The sequence below is a fragment of the Lactuca sativa genome, chromosome 3, assembly GCF_002870075.4.
Source record: "Lactuca sativa cultivar Salinas chromosome 3, Lsat_Salinas_v11, whole genome shotgun sequence".
Lineage (NCBI taxonomy): Eukaryota > Viridiplantae > Streptophyta > Magnoliopsida > Asterales > Asteraceae > Lactuca > Lactuca sativa.
This window is the reverse complement of record NC_056625.2, coordinates 233,871,478-233,885,529: the sequence shown is the minus strand read 5'-3', so window position 1 is coordinate 233,885,529 and position 14,052 is coordinate 233,871,478. Positions and strand designations below refer to the sequence as shown.

At 33.8% G+C, this 14,052-nt stretch overlaps 2 protein-coding genes across 4 annotated transcripts; both read right to left on the bottom strand.

Annotated features, from left to right (window-relative positions):
* Positions 1-478: 478 nt before the first annotated feature.
* LOC128133078 (uncharacterized) lies at positions 479-2,432 on the bottom strand. The gene is made up of 3 exons (XM_052770086.1): positions 1,571-2,432; positions 904-995; positions 479-820 (listed from the first exon to the last, which is right to left on the bottom strand). The coding sequence occupies exons 1-3, from the start codon at positions 1,657-1,659 to the stop codon at positions 591-593; spliced, it is 411 nt and encodes a 136-aa protein (XP_052626046.1). The 5' UTR covers positions 1,660-2,432; the 3' UTR covers positions 479-590.
* Positions 2,433-8,922: 6,490 nt separating this feature from the next.
* LOC128125832 (uncharacterized) lies at positions 8,923-14,051 on the bottom strand. Of its 3 annotated transcripts, none has more exons than XM_052769507.1 (4): positions 13,841-14,051; positions 9,903-10,099; positions 9,409-9,500; positions 8,923-9,289 (listed from the first exon to the last, which is right to left on the bottom strand). In XM_052769507.1, exons 2-4 carry the CDS (start codon positions 9,989-9,991, stop codon positions 9,096-9,098), a joined length of 375 nt encoding a protein of 124 aa, XP_052625467.1. In that variant the 5' UTR covers positions 9,992-10,099; positions 13,841-14,051; the 3' UTR covers positions 8,923-9,095. The 3 variants fall into 3 exon arrangements, with proteins under 3 accessions (XP_052625467.1, XP_052625466.1, XP_052625465.1); XM_052769506.1 differs by having other exon boundaries at positions 8,923-9,325; positions 9,903-10,091; positions 13,841-14,042; XM_052769505.1 differs by having other exon boundaries at positions 8,923-9,325; positions 13,841-14,039.
* Between the last annotated feature and the right edge of the window lies 1 nt (position 14,052).

Below are 14,052 nucleotides of genomic sequence, written 5' to 3'. Positions count from 1 at the left end.
CTATCTATATATATATATATATATATATATATATATATATATATATATATATATATATATATATATATATATATTCAAGGTTTACGAAATTATTTCTGTTATATATTATACAAAATATAATAAAAAATAATGAGGTATATGTTAAAAAAGGACACGTCAATAATATATGGATACCCTTTTGGCCATATTATTTTAAAATTTTCAAACACAATAAAATAACATTTGTTTTGTTGGGTTAATAATTTGATACACTTTTGAAAAATGATATACATAAGTTGTATAAGCAGTCCAAACACCCTCTTGAAACTATAAAACTAAATAAGTTAAGAGCTACAATGTTACATGCATAACTTTCAACATAATTATATTAGATAAAAATAAGTGTATAATTTTATAGAAATAAAAAAACACGTAACATCAACGTTATCACCAAGTATAGGTGGTTTTCCGATTTATATTATTCAAAAGTGCATAATAATTCAACAAAAACAATTCCATTTGAAATTGACGCAAAGTTTGTACTCGTAAATTAACCATGTTAGGTATCATATCAAGAAGTGGTTATTGAATAGCGTTGTGTAATGCATTAGTTACTTGTAACTAGTTGGTTGATTATTAAAAGGAGGGGTGACATCAATTAATTTTGGTGTGATTTTATTGTGTAAACCATCCAACCATGCAATATGATCGCCCGCTTTAAGTTCAAAGGGTGCACCCGAACTATTGTACGTATCGACCCAAACCAGCTCATCTGAGCAGGGACCACAAATATACCCTTGATCGACTGAAAGGGATTGCTGCGACAAATCAGGTATAATAGCTACAAAACAAAACAAACCAAATCGATGGTATTTATAACAAACAATTAATTTGGCAAACAAATATTACAATAAAAATGCATACCAATGTGTAAACGTACTCCTGCAGGTATAATGAACCTCAAGTCCGTGGGAACCAACGTCCTATTCCAACCTGGTAATGTGATCGTCTTTGCACTGGATCGAATTAAACACAAACAAAAAAAATATTAAACAATCAAAAATGAAATCATTGTTGGAGCTTTGTTCTACAAAATTACAATGTGAGACTTGTCCCATATAGGAGGAAGAGAAAACCTTTTCCCACCTTATAAGTCTTGTCCAGACATTTATTTAACTGAATCAAGTAATGGGTTAAGCATCTTGAGTTTGGGTTGTGGTGTTGGACTAGTAAAATTGGGTTAGTAATAGGCTTGGACTCATTGTACGATGACAATTGAACTTATTTAATTCAACAAAAAAAATGATTCCTCAAAAAAAAAATTAAATATTAATTGTCAAAGATAAGGTCTTGGGCCTTTAGGCTCTTCCTGACTAAATAATATATTTTATATATAGTCCAAAATTAATTAGTAATTAATTTCAACTAGGTTCTGAGTTGCGTGTTTCTTGGGAAAAAAAGGGGAGGGTACTCACACACCTTGAAATAATACCACCACATTTATATATAGTCCAAAATTAATTAGTAATTAATTTCAACTAGGTTCTGAGTTGCGTGTTTCTTGGGAAAAAAGGGGAGGGTACTCACACACCTTGAAATAATACCACCACACGGGAAAACAGCTTGCTCTGACACCCTATTCACAAGCACACGAGGCACTTGTTGAGTGTTGTTTGCCATGGCTGCTATCCGATGTTGAAATGAACGACACTTGACCTCGTTTTTGTAGTAATTAAATATTGGCCTTCTAACTGATCCGCTTATTTAATTACCTTATTACCTGAGACACTAATAACCAAACAAATGATCACTATATCACATCTAGACAAATGGTTATTGCATGTTCAAACAAATTTCATGACTAATAATCACAAAGATACCAGGATATGAAACGAAACCCTAAAGAAACTGAATTAATTGATAAAATGATCATCCCCAAACTGAAAGGCGAAATTTATACTCAAAATTCAAACAACATTGCATTTAATTCACATTTAGATGACCAACCCAAATACGCATGCATCACGTTAGACTCAAGACGTACAGACATAAAACCATGAGTCAGCAAAAATCATAGATAAGTTACATATAAATAAGAAGATTGATGCGCCGCACCAATAACTAAACCCTAAAATTCATGAAAAATAACGATTTATTCAATTGAGTTAGTAGCACAGAGAGGGTAAGAGATGTTAAAGGAAGAGCGAAATCGAGAAACATACCTGCTTCGCTGATCTAGATGGAGTCGCGTTGGTGTCAGACAAAAGAATAGACAAATGAAAGTAGGGTATTAACTATTTTACGTTGAAGTTATTTTTAGGGTTCGTGAGTTAATTAGGAGTTGTTTATGTGACAAGTCTTCAAAATAAAAGAAAAATAATGCACGAGTGTTTTTCATAAAGCTTGTAACCGGAAAAACTAACTACCAATTAATAATATTAATTTTAATGATATATATATATATATATATATATATATATATATATATATATTGTATTATATGTAGTTAAGTTTATTAAAAAAAGGTTATTTACTCATCTTTCCTCTCTCTTTCCTCACGGTTTTCTTCTGTCCTTTACTGAGATGATATCATGAAAATTCTCCCCTCTATCTAATACTAAAATGTTTTTTTTATGTCATGTGGATTTGAGTTACTCTCCTTTTTTTTAAAAATATTTTGATATCAGGTTACTAGACCCTTGTGGGTAACTGTGTATCATGATTATGTTTTTATTGATCAATTTGACATATTCTTCCTTTATTGCATTTTTAAAATATTGAAATGTCAAAGGTGACACAGTAACTCTAGCTACCCCTATTAGAGACATAATTATCGATATCTACCTTTCTATTTCCAATCTTAAGTTATTGTGTTTGTTGTTGTTGTTTTGTATTTTTATATATGTAAGTTACGATTAGACTATTTCTGTAACTAACTTTTTTTTCTTTCACGTTATCACATGGTGGAGCTCAAGAAGAGAACATGGAACGGGTTAAATACATATATATTAAAGATAAGCATTAAGTTTAAAGTTGCCAATATCAAATGGTATGGAGTTGGCATTTACTAGATTTTCGTTGTGCTCTGCGCTGCGTGGCTTGTTTTGAATCTTTGGTTGCCTACTCTTTGCCATTAAAATGCGTCTTGATAAAAATCATCGAGATTGTATATATATATATATATATATATATATATATATATATATATATATATATATATATATATATATATATATATATATATATGATAATTCATATGGGAGGTCAATTAAACAAGAGAGTTCAGTTTTGAGAGGTCGTTCACTTGAAAATCGTTGAATTCTACAAGTAACTATCTAGTTGAGGTTGCTCCCCTGAACAAGTGTGATTGTAAGATACAAGTGTGATTTTTATATCTTGTTGGGCTAGTTTAGGTTAATTATGGTTCAAAACTTTTAATTTATTTCATTCTAGGCCCAATATGGCCCATAATGTTGAAATGAATTAATGTGGGTCCAATTAGAGCCCAATTATGGGTTCTAAGCCCATGATAGTCAAATTGGAAGCTTATTGGTCCATTGAGTCCAATAAGGAAGTCCTAGTCCAAAAATGGACTTAAGCAAGAACTTCTAGGGTTTCCAATTGCTTGTTGACTATTTGTAGTATTTGTATGATGTATTTGGTTGAAGTTTTTGATGTCATAATAATAGGTATCACACATGCTCTTAAGTTTTTTATTCAACATTTTACTTAGGTATAGTGATTACAAGACACAAAATTTCTAGTTGTGACACCTAAGCCCTATTTAAAGGGCCTTATAACCCTTCATTGCGGCTACCTTCGACCTTGAGAGCACCAGAGCAGCTGAGAGTCCTTGTGAGTGAGATAAGAGGCCATTATTCACCATTTTTGTGTGTATTTCCAAGAAAGGAAGAAGAAGGCCAAGCTAGGAGGAGCTTGGATCTACTTCCATTTCAGTAGAGGAAACTATTTAAGGTAACATTCAGAGCTTATTCTCGTGTTTTACTTGATATGGTCAAATCTAGGGTTTCTTCATGCCTTGTTTGCCTTGTATTTGGAGTGTGAGAGGTCCCATGGGGAAATGGTACCTAGATCTGGACCTTAGTAGGTCCAGAGAGTCCCAAATGCTCTGCTTTATGCCTTTCCTTTTGTGTTGGGGGCTTAGGTTGCCATTTTAGATGTCATTTCACCAAAAGAAGCCTTGTAGGCGTTGCATGGTAGCCAAGATTGCGACTTTACGTGATGAATGTGCTTGGGAGCGCTAGATCTATGAGTTGTTGGAGCGGATCTGACCTCAGGAGCGAGATTGAGTTGATGCATGGCATGGACTCGCCGAGTCCGAAGAACAGACTCGGCGAGTAGCATGAAGATTGTCCTTAACCACTCAGCGAGTGGTCTTGCCGAGTTAAGGGTTGACTCAGTGAGTCAGGGAGAGTTGGAGAGGGTTGACAGATGGACTGAGTCGAGCTGGAACTCGCCGTTGTTCTTGAGACTCGGAGTTGAGTCGTGGTGGCCCTGTGATTCATGCCAGGTGGAACTCGTCGAGTTAGGGATGTACTCGACGTGTCAAGAGAGGATCCTAGGGAGTCAGTGAACATGTATAGACTCGCCAAGTCACTCTAGTGCTCTCGCCGAGTTCGGTCAAAGTTGACCGTTGACCCTTGACCAGAGTTGACAAGTGTTGACTTGATAGGGGTAGTCAACCTTAGTTGTAAAAGTGTTAATTAGAGATATATGATGTTATAGGAGGATTATAGCTCGGAGGATCGAGCACGAGTGATTTCTGGGATTCGCGACTTATTGAGATATACGAGGTGAGTCTTCTCACTATACTTTACCTTGAGTAGGTAATCAGAGTTATGTGATAGAGTATTTGTATGCTATATGTATGTTATGTGTTGTACTGCATTATTTCTATGTGAATTATGTTGTGCATGTTTATAGAGTTGGAACCGGAAGGTTCCCAGAGTTAGAACTAGTGGGTTCACAGAGTAGGGTCTACGGACCGACAGAGTTATAGCCTTGAGTGGCTAATATGTGTTATGTGTGGTATTTTTGGGAACTCACTAAGCTTTGTGCTTACGGTGTTGGTGTTTATTGTTTCAGGTACTAGCGATGACCGTGGGAAGGCGCCGGCTTGATCAGTACACACACATGGGATTTGTATGATATGTGATCTTGGGATTATTTGTATGACATTGATTGGAGTTTCAAATACTGATCTTTTATGAAAACTAAATGAATATGTTTTTAAATTATGCGAAAAATTGTTTTGAAATTCACGCTGTTACACCTTTGGTCCTCTCGATCGGATACTGCCTAGCATATCCGGATGCTGGCCTCCCCTTCGGTCCTCTCGACCAGATACTGGGGAACTATTCCTCCCTCTACTACTACCACATAACATGTATCACAATATCATAATCTATCTAACATGGCTAGGTATGACTACCCCTTCGGTCCTACCGACTGAATACCTCGGGGACTATCTCCCCCTACTGTCACTAGCACATAGCATCATATCATACTAGCACATAAACATAACACAGGTAGTAGTAATCCCTAGATGAATATCACAGAGACAATCATCTACATACAACTCCTACTGGTGGGCCGGCATTGTGGCCGTAGACCCACCGCTACTGGAAGGTAACTCACCTCGAAGTAGCTGCTGATCTGATCGGGAACTGACTGTCTACTGTTGCTGCTGCTGCTGCTCCAGAAATCCTTCGGCTGCAATTCCCACAACATACTCAATCAAACACTGTTAACTGTCATTTGGGTAAAATGACCATTTTACCCCTGATCATGCCCTAAGTCAAAGTCAGAGTCAACTTTCAGTTGAACCGACTTGCCGAGTTGGCTTTCCAACTCGCCGAGTCCCTACCCAAACAATTGTCCTGAATCCCGTTTCTACTCGTCGAGTTAGGCGATGACTCAATGAGTTCTCCTTCTAAACTGATATTCAAGTCTTTCATCCTACTCGCCGAGTTGTATGAACAACTCGTCGAGTTCATCTTCATCTGATGAACAATTATGCTAAGACTCGCCGAGTTGTATGAACAGCTCGCCGAGTTCTTCTTCATCCGAAGAACACTTATGCTGCGACTCGCCGAGTTGTATGAACAGCTCACCGAGTCCGTTCTTGATCTAAGGAGATTGCCTTGAACTTGCCGAGTCAGGGCATTGACTCCCCGAGTTCCTCCATAGATGAGTTCAGCTTCCAACTCACTGAGTCACACCCCGTGACTCGTTGCTCACTCGACACTACGAAAAGGGGACAAACTCGGAGACTCGCGAACCGACTCGCCGAGTCAGATGAACGACTCGCCGAGTTGTTGCCATGCAACCATTAACTACACGGATTTGCTCGATTCCAGTCCATGCTATTCACAGATCTGGGCTCCTAGAGCATGAATCACACGTAAAGTTTCCAACTTTACGTGTAGATATTCACCAATAAGGGTTTTAGGGTTGAAAATGCACCCAAAAGGGTAGATCTAGGGTCTTCATGCAATGAGGGTCCATAAAGGCAACAGATCTGAGCTCCTGCGGCTCAACCATGCCTAGATCTAAGGGCCAATCAGCTTATTACGAAATAATTTGCACATACAAGCTTGGGGATTGGCTCAAGAATGACTTAAATGAAGTAATAAGCATAGAAACAGGGGGAAAACGGGTTATACCTCAAAGGAACTACTGAGAGAGCACAAAGATGCTTGGATCCCTTCCCTTCCTCTTGATCTACTTCCCTTTTGCCTCAAAACCTTCAAGGACACACAACAATTGCTTCAAACTCTCTATGAATAGCTTAGAACGAGGGTTGGAAGCTCGGGGGGGGGGGGGGGGGGGGGGGGCGGGGGGTGAATGGGGGTTGGCTTGGGGCGGATATGTTGTTTAAATAGGGTGCAAACCCCTGAAACTTAGGGTTTCATCCAACAGCGGTGACTCGCCGAGTCCGGAATATGGACTCGCCGAGTCACCAACTTAAACGTGTCCCGGAGTCCCGTCTCTACTCGATGAGTTGGACCTATGACTCGTCGAGTCCAAGGCTAAAAATGGAAAATACTCAAATAAGATTTACGTACCAGGAACCAGGTGCTACAATGTCTCACAAAATATAGGTGGTCTCAAGTGAACCTCTACCTATATATATATATATATATATATATATATATATATATATATATATATATATATATATAGGAGGGTTCAATTGAGAAAAAAAAAGGTTGAGAATGGGGGAATCATTCTCGACCAATCATTTATTTTTGCAGCAAAAGTCTCCAACGTACCAGCGGAAATGGGAAAGGAATGCACATGTCTTTTCCAACAAAACATGTTTCCTTAAATTATGCTAAACATTACCTTAATATATACAAAAACATAATTTTTTCGGTTTATTTTTTAATTTTTAAGAAGTTATTTTTATCGAAAAAAATATACCAAAATTCATGATTTTTTATTCTCTACAAATAGACATCCATATTGATATAGTTTTAAGATAAAATAAAAAAGTTAATTTTTTTTATATTTTCAGCTATCGTTATTCATAAGTGAATAAAAATGAATCTGGTTTTTACTACAGTACATTCGTTATTCACTTATGAATAAAGCTATGATTAATTTTTTTTTTTTACAATTTAAGTATCATTCATATATGAAATATAGCATATACTAAACATAGTATATTCATATTTACGTAGTATATTCACTTGTGAATGTTAGATGGTATATTCACTTATAAATATTATATGATATTTTCATATGTGAATATTATATAGTAGTACATGGTATATCACATGAAAATAATACATCGTATATTCACTTATGAATAATAGTTGATATATTCATATGTGAATATTGCACAGTATATTCATATATGAATATTACAATGTGTTTTCAGAAATATATAATTTTTTATATGTTATTCATACAGACTTGCATATTTGTTTTGTGTTTTAATAATCACATATTGATTCAGATGAGAAAACATATTCATATGTGAATATAACGTGGTAATTTAGTTTATGCATTTCATCAAACAGTTGGAGTGCATACAAGTTAACTTTTTTAAAAATGTGATAAATATGATACTTTGACTGCTTAAATCTTACAAAATAGTAGATTGGTGGAGAAATATATGAAAATTTCTAACAAAAAAGGATTTGATCTTTTTCTAACCTTAATTTCGATGTTTTATTTGATGAACGATGTTGAATGAATGATACGAATTGATTTTTTTTGTTGATTATCGATGATGTTCTAATGATTCTGGGAGTATAATTAATCGTAGATATTGAACATATGTTCATATTCAAACAGAATTGAAGGTTCGATTGAAAGAGCAAAAAACGAATGAATTTCAACTGTTCGTATTTGTGATTGAAGGCTATTATATCATATTTACAAGTTTGTCACCGTGTCTTTTATGTTTAGAGGCTAATTAAATGAGTGGCTGACAATGATTCCCCCATTCTCAACCTTTTTTATTTTCTCAACTGAACCCACCTATATATATATATATATATATATATATATATATATATATATATATATATATATATATATATATATATATATATATATATATATATATATATATATTCAAGGTTTACGAAATTATTTATGTTATATATTGTACCAAATATAATAAAAAGTAACGAGGTATATTTCAAAAAAGGACACATCAATAATATATGGATACCCTTTTGGCCATATTATTTTAAAATTTTCAAACACAATAAAATAACCTTTGTTTTGTTGGGTTAATAATTTGATAAACACTTTTGAAAAACGATATACATAAGTTGAATAAGCAGTCCAAACACCTTTTGAAACTATAAAACTAAATAAGTGTATAGCTTTCATGCATAACTTTCAACATGATTATATTAGATAAAAGTAAGTGTATAATTTTATAGAAATAAAAAACACATAACATCAACGTTATCACCAAGTATAGGTGGTTTTCCGATTTATATTATTCAAAAGTGCATAATAATTCAACAAAAACAATTCCATCTGAAATTGACGCAAAGTTTGTACTCATAAATTAACCATGTTAGGTATCATATCAAGAAGTGGTTATTGAATAACGTTGTGTAATGCATTAGTTAATTGTAACTAGTTGGTTGATTATTAAAAAGAGGGGTGACATCAATTAATTTTGGTGTGATTTTATTGTGTAAAACATCCAACCATGCAATATGATCGCCGGCTTTAAGTTTAAAGGGTGAACCCGACCTATTGTACATATCGACCCAAACCAGAGCATCTGAGCAGGGACCACACATATACCCTTGATTAACTGAAAGGGATTGCTGCGACAAATCAGGTATAATAGCTACAAAACAAAACAAACCAAATCGATGGTATTTATAACAAACAATTAATTTGGCAAACAAATATTACAATAAAAATGCATACCAATGTGTAAACATACTCCCGCAGGTATAATGAACCTCAAGTCCGTGGGAACCAACGTCCTATTCCAACCTTGTAATGTGATCGTCTTTGCACTGGATCGAATTAAACACAAACGAAAAAAATATTAAACAATCAAAAATGAAATCATTGTTGGAGCTTTGTTCTACAAAATTACAATGTGGGACTTGTCCCATATAGGAGGAAGAGAAAATCTTTTCCCACCTTATAAGTCTTGTCCACTCATTTATTCAAATGAATCAAGTAATGGGTTAAGCATCTTGGGTTTGGGTTGTGGTGTTGGACTAGTCAAATTGGGTTAGTAGTAGGCTTGGACTTATTAAATATTAATGGTCAAAGATAAGGTCTTGGGCCTTTAGGCTCTTCTTGACTAAATAATATTTTTTATATATAATCCAAAATTAATTAGTAATTAATTTCAACTAGGTTCTGAGTTGCGTGTTTCTTGGGAAAAAAAGGGGAGAGTACTCACACACCTTGAAATAATACCACCACACGGGAAAACAGCTTGCTCTGACACCCTATTCACAAGCACACGAGGCACTTGTTGAGTGTTGTTTGCCATGGCTGCTATCCGATGCTGAAATGAACGACACTTGACCTCGTTTTGGTAGTAATTAAATATTGGCCTTCTAACTGATCCGCTTATTTAATTACCTTATTACCTGAGACACTAATAGCCAAACAAATGATCACTATATCACATCTAGACAAATGGTTATTGCATGTTCAAACAAATTTCATGACTAATAATCACAAAGATACCAGGATATGAAACGAAACCCTAAAGAAACTGAATTCATTGATAAAATGATCATCCCCAAACTGAAAGGCGAAATTTATACTCAAAATTCAAACAACATTGCATTTAATTCACATTTAGATGACCAACCCAAATACGCATGCATCACGTTAGACTCAAGACGTACAGACATAAAACCATGAGTCAGCAAAAATCGTAGATAAGTTACATATAAATAAGAAGATTGATGCGCCGCACCAATAACTAAACCCTAAAATTCATGAAAAATAACGATTTATTCAATTGAGTTAGTAGCACAGAGAGGGTAAGAGATGTTAAAGGAAGAGCGAAATCGAGAAACATACCTGCTTCGCTGATCTAGATGGAGTCGCGTTGGTGTCAGACAAAAGAATAGACAAATGAAAGTAGGGTATTAACTATTTTACGTTGAAGTTATTTTTAGGGTTCGTGAGTTAATTAGGAGTTGTTTATGTGACAAGTCTTCAAAATAAAAGAAAAATAATGCACAAGTGTTTTTCATAAAGCTTGTAACCGGAAAAACTAACTACCAATTAATAATACTAATTTTAATGATATATATATATATATATATATATATATATATATATATATATATATATATATATATATATATATATATATATATTGTAATATATGTAGTTAAGTTTATTAAAAAAAGGTTATTTACTCATCTTTCCTCTCTCTTTCCTCACGGTTTTCTTCTGTCCTTTACTGAGATGATATCATGAAAATTCTCCCCTCTATCTAATACTAAAATGTTTTTTTATGTCATGTGGATTTGAGTTACTCTCCTTTTTTTAAAAAATATTTTGATATCAGGTTACTAGACCCTTGTGGGTAACTGTGTATCATGATTATTTTTTTATTGATCAATTTGACATATTCTTCCTTTATTGCATTTTTAAAATATCGAAATGTCAAAGGTGACACAGTAACTCTAGCTACCCCTATTAGAGACATAATTATCGATATCTACCTTTCTATTTCCAATCTTAAGTTATTGTGTTTGTTGTTGTTTTGTGTTTTTATATATGTAAGTTACGATTAGACTATTTTTGTAACTAACTTTTTTTTCTTTCACATCATCACATGGTGGAGCTCAAGAAGAGAACATGGAACGGGTTAAATACATATTAAAGATAAGCATTAAGTTTAAAGTTGCCAATATCAAATGGTATGGAGTTGGCATTTACTAGATTTTCGTTGTGCTCTGCGCTGCGTGGCTTGTTTTGAATCTTTGGTTGCCTACTCTTTGCCATTAAAATGTGTCTTGATAAAAATCATCGAGATTGTATATATATATATATATATATATATATATATATATATATATATATATATATATATATATATATATAATCTACTCCTAACTCAAGGTTTTAGAAAGTTTGTCATGGCTTCGTCATGGGCCGCCATGGCTCCAAAGCTTGTATCTGCTGCCACGCTTTAACAAAATGCTGCCTTAAATCAAATATGTATATAAAAATGAATTACAGTATATATAATTATTAATTATATACAAAATTGTCAACTTAAGTCACGTCTTACGAACGGCATGACTCACCACAACCGGTAAAAGCTTGAGGTTTGACATTGTCGCCATGTCATGCCTAATGTTATTTAGAACCTTGCCTAAACTACTCATTAATTCCATTTATTTCCACGATGAAACTTGAACACTCAACCTTAAGGAAAGAGGACAACACCTTATACCGTAGGTCTAGATGCCATTTGGTGCTTAAAATATTTGTCAAAGCAAAAAGTAACTTATAAATCATTTTTAAAAAACTTGCATAAAATAAAATTTCAAAGAGCGTATGAAGTTTTTCGAAAATTCTTACAAATTTACGAGTTTTCCTTTATAAAAAAAAACATTTATCATTTTCTTTCCTGCATATATAGATTTAAGTGAACTTACAAATTGGTTAATTTAAATATTTAATCTTTTATCATGTATACATAAATTAGATTCTCTTAATATTTTCCAGCTTTTGTTTGTATTCTATTTTTTTATCAAACAATCAATCATTCTAATTTTCATATACATTGATACAAAATGTTCCATCATTTTACACAAAAGTTAATAAATCTTAAAAACCATTTCTTAAATTATTTATCACCCAAAGTAATATTCATTATAAGTGTATAATAAAAATCTCACTTTAAAACGATTATATTTAAATAAGCAAAGTCGAATTTAACTATTTTTATTAAAATGATTATTAACATGAATCTACATTTGCAAATACACATAATATAATTATGGCATTTAGCATTTATAATATTTCCAATAATATATGGGATGCAAAAAATTTCATCCAAATAAATACTGTGAAGAACTTTTATTTGGTAATTACTATAATTTAATGAAATGTACATGTGTTTCTTAAATGACTAGTAGCATGAACAAATAAGCACCCTTTCCACACTTCAAATCTTGTTGGACCTCAGGTATTAAACCTTACCCTAGTCCACCACAAATATATGTATTACTAGAAGTGTACATGAACAAATCATGGCAATTTACTATCCAAACATGCAAATCAGTTATTAGGTCAAATTCTCAGATTTTGACCTAAAACAACAGTTTGTTTGAGGCCACTTTAGTACCACTTAAACCTATAAAAATTTCAACTTTATTCTATATTCAGATATTTCATACTTTTATCTTTAAAAGTACTACTTGCACAGGTCCAACCGATTTTTCTACAATTTTCTATGAATTTTACAAGACGTAATGTCGGTGCAGCTAATATCCGACCAGTCAGTGAAAAAGACGATTTTCACCTTGGTTAGGGACAATACCAAGTCTTGGAAAAAATCATGGACAAACTAAACCCAAAATTAAAACTTTGAGAGTTTACGGATCATAAATACGACTTCTGATGATTTTTCTAGATTTGTTTGAAAACAGGGACAGATTAGTAATTTTTCATAATTTTCCCATCATTGCATTTTAATGGTTAATTGACAACTTAACCCATTAAGCCACAACCTAAATCAACTATAAAGATGTAAATCGAGTTCTTAACAGTAACAACATGTCAAGAAGTTAAAATAACAATTCTAACCTCAATCCATGATTCAAAGTACATTGTTTATATGGGATAACAAAGTACTTTGCTAAAAGAGAAAACACGACTAGGGCTTGAGTTTTCTCCATCATTAAGCCACATTAGGGACTGCTTTGAAGACCTTTTGGATGGTTCAAAACATGGCCTTTTTATAGAAAGATACCTCATGAAAAACCACTAGGATTGACATAGAAAGCATGAAATCTAGAAACAAAAGAAAGGCATCGATTCCATGATTTTGAACAATTCTTGAACATGATTAACAAGACATTGAGGAGTGTTCATAACAAGATTTTGACAGCCAATGAACCACTAAACACACCCAATCGGGCTGAAAAATTAACAATACATAACTTCAAGAATTGAGACTAGGAAGCATTATGATCAAGAGTGTCAAATAAAAAGCAATTGACAATGTTTTCAACCAATTCACACTAATTGAAGATGAATTATCATGAGAAGAAAGACCATAGGCTTACAAAGAGGAAGAAACCATCTCCAATAGCCTCAAGTAATTGTAGTATGAACACATGAAGAAGAAGGATCAAGAACTTACCAAGAGTATTGATCAATTACTAGACTTGATTAGAACCACAACCGATGCTTCCTTCCTTCTCCTGCCGACCGAACACACTAACCCAAAAGTTGTCGACCTCTCCTGCCTTGCCCTCTCTATGCGATCGGTTTTTTTTTTTAATTATATAATTTCCACTTCTGGTCCTCTGTGGCAGCCCAAGGGAAGGGTTAAGCCCCAAGGAAGAGTTTGGG

What these genes read in the sequence shown, in the direction of transcription:
- LOC128125832 (XM_052769506.1), bottom strand. Translation starts at nt 9,991, where the DNA reads ATGGCAAACAACACTCAACAAGTGCCTCGTGTGCTTGTGAATAGGGTG. An exon ending in TGTGGTGGTATTATTTCAAG is followed by an intron (nt 9,501 to 9,902) that starts GTGTGTGAGTAC and finishes AATTCGATCCAG; the next exon opens with TGCAAAGACGATCACATTAC. An exon ending in GGGAGTATGTTTACACATTG is followed by an intron (nt 9,326 to 9,408) that starts GTATGCATTTTT and finishes TTTGTTTTGTAG; the next exon opens with CTATTATACCTGATTTGTCG.
- LOC128133078 (XM_052770086.1), bottom strand. Translation starts at nt 1,659, where the DNA reads ATGGCAAACAACACTCAACAAGTGCCTCGTGTGCTTGTGAATAGGGTG. An exon ending in TGTGGTGGTATTATTTCAAG is followed by an intron (nt 996 to 1,570) that starts GTGTGTGAGTAC and finishes AATTCGATCCAG; the next exon opens with TGCAAAGACGATCACATTAC. An exon ending in AGGAGTACGTTTACACATTG is followed by an intron (nt 821 to 903) that starts GTATGCATTTTT and finishes TTTGTTTTGTAG; the next exon opens with CTATTATACCTGATTTGTCG.